At 43.4% G+C, this 7,446-nt stretch overlaps 1 protein-coding gene across 1 annotated transcript in view; it reads right to left on the bottom strand.

Annotated features, from left to right (window-relative positions):
- Positions 1–2,644: 2,644 nt before the first annotated feature.
- Positions 2,645–7,446, bottom strand: part of LOC140322655 (CD209 antigen-like protein D) — a 10,350-nt gene continuing 5,548 nt past the window's right edge. The window contains exon 5 of the mRNA XM_072399207.1: positions 2,645–2,856. Coding sequence (XP_072255308.1) covers positions 2,660–2,856 — 197 coding nt within the window. The 3' untranslated portion in view covers positions 2,645–2,659. The remainder of the gene's footprint in view (positions 2,857–7,446) is intronic.

Here is a 7,446-nt window from a genome sequence, read left to right on the forward strand (position 1 = left end):
GTGGTGTATACCTGTGTGCTTTGTTAATTGTTTTCAGGTGATTGCACAGCACATAGAACATCAGTGCTTTAATTAGACATCCAGATTGATCCGGCGTCTGATTACTGATGCTCCAGCCGCAGGAAGAATGAATTTTTCCTTTTGGGGACACCATGTCACTTAAGGTTTTACATCTCAGTTTGCTGGGCATCATGATTCTAGCACCTATATCTGCATAAAGCAGACTTATCCCAATCATCATTCTGCTATGTGTGACTAAACCCCATCTGAATCAAGCAGATACAGGTACATATACAATATTTTTGTTACATAAAAGTAATGTATACAATAGTTTGCTGTATACACTGGTTTATTAACATTGAAAGATTTTCTTAACCTCTGATTTCGCTCTCTAATGGATCTAGATCAAATAAATGATTTAAATGTATCATTTTATTTAATCCAGGATAGCAGGTGGCTTTCAGGTTATGGATTTATTTACTTTCTTTTTGTATTACTAGTTTATTTGTATCGCCACCTCTAGAATCTACTTTAATTTTATCCAAAGCTAAAAATGTGACTTCCTTAACCTTGGAATTATGCTTTAATCCAATATGGTGGCTCAGGGAGGTTATCTTTCCATTTGTTATATTCTATACATGTTCATACACCCAATTCTAAACTTTTCTTTTGTTTTACCCACATAGTAACATTAACATTCCAAAAGTTTGTTGTTAGACCCTGTCCAGACGAGGACATAGTCTATATATCTTCGCCATAGGAGAATATGGCAAAGGTATAAATCAAGGGATTTATCGCTGAAAAGTCTACGTTCCCATTTCCCCAGGTACAGGTTGCCATATGTGGGGGAGCATTTTGTCCCCATTGCCACTCCCTGTACCTGGAGGTAAGTTTTAACATTAAACCCCAATACATTCCTGGTTAGAATTTATCACAAGAGTTTGATGATGAAGTAATTTCATGTTTCCATACCTTGTTCATTTAGAAAGGTTTTAACAAATCTCAAACCAATTATCAAGGGGAATACATAAAGAGAGACTTTATACGTCTAAAGCAAATAGTCTAGAATAATAGGAATTTTTAAATCTGCCATTAATTTTAATACATCTAGGGCAGAGGCCGGCAAACTCTGTCCTTTAGGTCAGATACAGCCTGGCCGGTAGTTTGTTCCGACCTAACGCCCCCTGGCCAATCTGGCCCAATCCAGGCAAAGCCGGAACAAACTACTGGATCCGCCGGAGCTCTGGAGCCGCATGCGGCTCTAGAGTCTCTGTGTTGTGGCTCCCTTTCTTTTTACCGCGGCTGGCGCTAACACTTCCCCCACTGGGGTAAATAGGGAACATTCCCCCTCCTGGGGTAAATAGGGAGCATTGCGGAGGAGAGGGATTTCCCTGCAGGGGGCATTCCTAGTGGGGGCAGGGCTATTAGAGTGGGACTCGAGAGAGAGTCTGGCCTAATGTGCTCCTGCCTACCCCTGAAATGGCCTAGTGGCAAAAAATGTTTGCTGACCTCTTATCTAAGGTGTCTTTAAGATACGACAGGAGGCCATAGACATGTCCTCTTAGGTGATTATCTACCAATTCTCTGGCCATTCCCTGACTCTATGGGCCTACCCTACCCTGCATGTTCTTGTGAATCTTAGGTATGGAAAGTGGGCAATCTTGGATGTTTCACATTCCAAAAATCATATACCTTTTGATTAATGACGTTCATTATATTGCCTTTGTGATTATGGTATTACACTCCTCATAATACCTAGCTACTTGGGTTCTATTGATGACTTTATACCATCCATGATTATTAAGTATTTTTAAACACATTCTTTTATATGAATCAGGTCCCATGACTACCACTGTCCACCCTTTGTCTACAGACTTCATTATTATATTTGGGCTAGCTTTTAAATCTTTAAGCACTTTCTGTTGTTGTTTATTGATATTTCCCCTCCCGGCCCTTTTTTATCTTTAATTGGTCCATTTCAAGACTCTGCTTTGACTCCCTGAGCGTGACGAGCCCAGAAGGTTTTCAGGATATCTGACTTCCTCATCTCTGACTGAGTTATCTGTACTTTCTTCTAAAAGTTGTTGTAATAGCTTTAAAGTTGTACAATTGTTAATGTTGAAATCTTGAAGGGTTTTGTCTTTATAACTCAATTCTTTAATATTAGCTTTCATGAATTCTACAACTCAAACTTATCACTGTATCGTAGGACAAAATTTAAGCCAAAGACTCAAAACCTCCTCTTCTGTGTGTATATGGATATTTAGATGTGTATATGGTGAGTTGGATCTGCTTGTAAATTTTGTGTCATATGTTTTGGATCTTTTGGTGCCCATACGTTCAAGGTTGGAGTGTGAACTAAAAGATGAATCCGAATAAAGTGATGAGTTATCAGACTCGGAGTCCTCCTCCCTTGGACATTTCTTATGTGTGATTGTAAATACTCTTTAGTAAGTTCCTGGTAGAAGAAACTTCTGTCTAGTGTAACCTACATAGGTCCCGTGTCCACTTCATACAGAGTCACTCCCAGGAATGAATCTCAAGGACTTCTCAGGACTACAACGCAATTCCTACAGATCACACATACGTGTCTTATCTACTACAGCAAACCCTGGGTATTGAACACTTTTGTTGAATATCAGAACGTATCACAACAAGATCACACATGAGACTTTCTAGTCCCTATAATGGTGCTCAGCTCTCTTACCATCTCATCCTCTCCATTAATTATAATCAGGTCCGAATTCATGTCCTCGCAGTCTTTTTTGGCTAAAGCCCACGTTTGTTCAGGTAAAGACCTGAAGTAACATTTGAGGCCATAGTACGTCCAGTCTTTACCACAAAGTAGATCAAAGCCTGTGAGAGAAAAGGACCAAAAGGAAAAAACAATGGTGAGACATTATTTAAACTGGCACATATGCTGAATGAAATTTTTAAAATGGTAGAAAATGAAATTCTTTAAAAGTTGCTTAAAATAAAGAAAATCAAAAATTGAGTTGATGCAGTGCTGCAAAATTTAGGCATTAAGGATTTTTGCATGGGGTTGACTGGAACAATGGTTTTGTTTATTTTCTGTATGAAGGTTGTTCGTTTTTGATCCATTTTGTCTTTAAGGAAGAGGAAATGTCCTTTTAGGTCTATCAGTTACTCTTCAAAACTTAATTGTATTTTGTTAGATATCAGGATGGATAGAATTTATAGGGCTCATGGTTTGGTTGACCACCAGATATCTGAGGTTAGTTGTGAAAGGTCACTGGGGTGTTGGGTCTCGTAGATAAATACCGAGTGTTCTATGGAAGGTCGCTGAGTCAACCACGGAAAGTCTCAAGTACAATTTAATCCGAGGAATCCGAGGAGGTAGCAGGAGGAGAGAGGGTACTTATGAGCCCATAATTTTTTAAACTTATTTACACTAAAATAGGTATGCTGATTCTGAAAGTGCAGTGTTTTCATCTATCATTTGGATTTGTATCGGCAATTCATTTACACACAGACAGTGTGGTCAGAGGTTGTGCGCTGCTCTATGTAGTGAATAAGCAAAATTTTTTTTTTCTACTTGCACACGTATTTCCTTACTTTCAGATCATGTCTGGCTTTGCTGTTTCAAAGTTAAACTTGGTGATAAAGATAAGTCTTGGGCCCCCTTATGGTGTGCAAACAGTGTGTGGAGGGTTTACGGATGTGGACAAAGGGAACACGTGATAAGATGCCATTTGGTATACCTATGGTTTGGCGGGAGCCAGGAGATCATTTCAGTGATTGTTAATTTTGTATAGTGAAAACTTCAAGATATAACAAGAAAAATAAATGTAACATAGAGTATCCTAGCCTACCATCTGCTATATGCCCAGTGGCTCATTCAGATGAAATCCCAGTGCCGGTTTTCGTTACACTATCCTCTCTTAAAGAACATGATTGTCACAGATCCCCACAGGTCCAGGTCATCTGCGCCCCCTTCTTGCTCACCCTCTTTGCAGTCTGTCTCCTGCTGCCAGCAACATCTCTGCCTCTGGATCCTTTAGTTATGCCACTGGGACTCTGCAATGCCCTGCTGTAATCCAAGATTTCATGAGAGATGTCTTCCGGGACTTGTTATATGACTACGTGATCGTCTATTTGGATGATATCCTGGTATACTCTAGGGACCCATCCTCTCATTGAGACCATGTTAAAACAGTCCTGCAACAACTTTGGCAAAACAGACTGTACGCCAAGGTGGAGAAATGCTTTTTTGAGAGCCCTGAAGTTCCATTCCTGGGCTATATCGTTTCTGCTGAGGGTTTGCAGATGGATCCTGCCAAACTCACGGCCATTCTAGAATGGCCACAACCCATTGGGCTGAAGCCTATCAAGAGGTTCCTGGCCTTCACCGATTAATATAGATAATTATTCTCAGACTACTCCTCACTTGTGGCGCCCATTACTGCAATGACTAAGAGAGGGAGCAATTGTAAGCCTGGTGTTCTGAGGCACTAAAGAAAGCTGTTGCCTTTGCTCCTGCATTGGTGCGCCTGGACACTTCTCAGCCCTTTTTCGTGGAGGTGGATGCCTCCTCTGTTGGTGTTGGTGCCATGCTTTCTCAGAAGAATGCTTCCGGCAAGTTAAGGAGCTGTGGGTTCTTTTCTAAAAAAATCTCTCCAGCTGGGAAAAAGTATGCCATCAGAGACAGGGAGCTTCTTGCTGTCAAGCTTGCCCTTGAGGAATGGCGCCATTTGCTGGAGGGAGCTCACCAACTTGTGACCATTTTTACAGACCATAAAAACTTACAGTATCTTCAAAGTGCACAATGTTTGAACCCACGTCAAGCCCGCTGGGCTCTGTTTTTCTCAAGGTTCAAATTCATACTCACCCATAGACTGGGCCCAAAAATGGGCATTCTTTTGGGAAGGAAAATCCTAAAGTAGAACCTGCCTATCATCATAGACCAGGCTCAAATTGTGCCCACAGCCCAAGTCTAGCTGCTTGAAGTTCCACCAGGAAAGACCATTGTTTAAAAAAGTCAGCGTCCGTTGATTCTTCGATGGGGGCATGCCTCTAAGTTCCTCGGCATCACGGGCAACGAAGGACCTTTGAACTGATTGCCGTAGGTACTGGTGACCGGATCTGAAGCAACATGTGAGGGACTTTGTGGCCACATGTACCGAATGTGCCCAACGCAAGATGCCACAGAAGCTTTCTTCGGGCCCGTTAATTCCGCTTCCAACCCTGGAACAACCCTGGTCACACATCTCTATGGACTTTGTCACCGACCTTCCAATGGTTTCACTATTTGGGTTGTGGTTGATTGGTTCCCCAAAATGGCCTATTTAGTTCCTCTACCAGGTCTCCTGTCTGCCTCGACCTTGACGAAGATCTTGTTCGCTTACACAGCTTGCCTTCCCACATAGTGTCTGATCGCGGTGTACAATTCACTTCTCGCTTCCGGAGGGCCCTTTGTCGCCATCTAAAAATCCTCGTCAGCCTATCACCCTCAGCCCAATGGACAAATTGAAAGAACTAATCAGGTGCTGGAACAATACTTGCGTATTTATACCAACTCCCAGCTGGATGACTGGTCAGAACTCCTGCCATGGCTGAACTTGCCCACAACAATCGCGTCAGCGAATCCACGGGTCTGTCTCCGTTTTTTATTGTTTCTGGTCTTCATCCCCGGATTCCTGCCCCTGTCCCTTTCATATTAGATGTTCCTGCTGCTGCCGCTGTTCACTTCCAGCGGGTTTGGAAAAAAGCCCAAGAAGCCTTGCTAAATTCCTCTGCACGCTACAAAGGATGGGCTGACAAGGAGAGAGCTCCTGCTCCCCATTTGTCCCCGGTGACAAGGTTTGGCTTTCCATCAAGCATATTCGCTTGTGACTGCCCTCTCTCAAGTTTGCACCTCGCTTCATCGGTCTGTTTCCTGTCTTGTCCCAGGTCAACCCTGTCACTTACAAGTTGAAACTGGCTCCATCCCTTAAGATCCATAACGAATTTCATGTTTCCCTGCTTAAACCTGTTGTTCTTATTAGATTCTCTGAGAAATCCCTCCTGGCCCTGTTTCTGCTGCATCGGAGGAATAGTACTAGGTTGAACAAATCTTGGACTCCAGGCTTGTCCAAGGTTATCTACAGTATCTGATTCATTGGAAGGGCTATGGTCCAGAGGAACGTTCCTGAGTCGCTCCAAAGGACCTCCATGCCTGCTGACTACTCAAGGAATTCCATGCTAAGTTTCCTGACAATCCTGGGTGGGTGTGGGGGAGCCGGGGTCCTAATAGGGGAGGTACTGTCACAGATCCCCGCAGGTCCATGTCATCTGTGCCTCCTTCCTGCTCACCCTCCTTGCATTCCCCTGCTGCCAGCACCATCTCTGCTTTTACATAGTTCCTGTTCCAAGTCAGGTGATTCTCTTTCAGCTGCTCCCTTGCCTCAGAGAACCAGAGTATTCCTCAGACGCACTCCCTCTGCTGGCACACATCTGAATAACACTTGAGATTATCTCAACAACAGCACTCCCTCTGCTGGTGGGATTGATGTCTGCGGCTCACTTGATTCATGCCCATCACCTGACATTCCCTTCCTAAGACAGTGACCTGGCAACAGGAAGTTGCCTGAACAAGGAGTTCCTTTGGCTCTGCTTCCAGGTTCCCGTTGTTTGTTTACTCCTGTTCCAGATTCTTTGTGTACTCACCCCGGCTTGTTTCCTGACTACTCTTGTTCGCTGCCTGCCCTGACCTTTTGGATCATCCGACTTCCCTCTTGGATTTCCCTTTTGCACTACGTTTTGGTTCAGCTTGTTAGCAGTCACCTGCCTTGGCGGGCACGGGGGCCGGAACCTGGAGAAGACCAAGCTACTGCTTAGACCCTGCACCCCATGCACGTCTCCACCCACAGGGTTGGTGATACAGAGGGTCCACCACTTGGCCTTGTGGAGCGGTGACAATGATTATGGTGATGAACTAGGTAACAACAATGATGAAGAGTTTGAAATTGCAAAGGACTCTGTAAGGGATTTGATCAGCATGAGTTGAGTGATTTGGGATTATTGAAGAAGACTTCAGAACTCCGAGCATCAAGACTGCGTGAGAAAAATTAACTTGAAAAAGGAACGAAGGTATCGTACTTTCCAAGCAGAGACATTGTATTTCTGCAATACTGACAGTAGCTTTGTGTATTGCCATAACATACCTGGTTTATTGGAGGAATTGGGAATTCCAATCTATAACTCAACTGAATGGCGACTATTCATTGATAGCTCAAAGCGGAGCTTAAAGTATGTCCTCCTTCACAATGGCAATATATTTGGGTCAGTCCCAATTGGCCATTCAGTTTCTCTTTGTGAAGAATAGACATAAAGAGAGTCATTGAGTTGTTGCAATATCACAATTGGGACATCTGTGTTGACCTTATAATGTTATGCTTCCTTCTTGGCCAGCAATGCGGATACACCAAGTACCCCTGTTATCTGTGC

This window comes from Pyxicephalus adspersus, chromosome 2 (genome assembly GCF_032062135.1).
Source record: "Pyxicephalus adspersus chromosome 2, UCB_Pads_2.0, whole genome shotgun sequence".
Taxonomy (NCBI): Eukaryota; Metazoa; Chordata; class Amphibia; order Anura; family Pyxicephalidae; genus Pyxicephalus; species Pyxicephalus adspersus.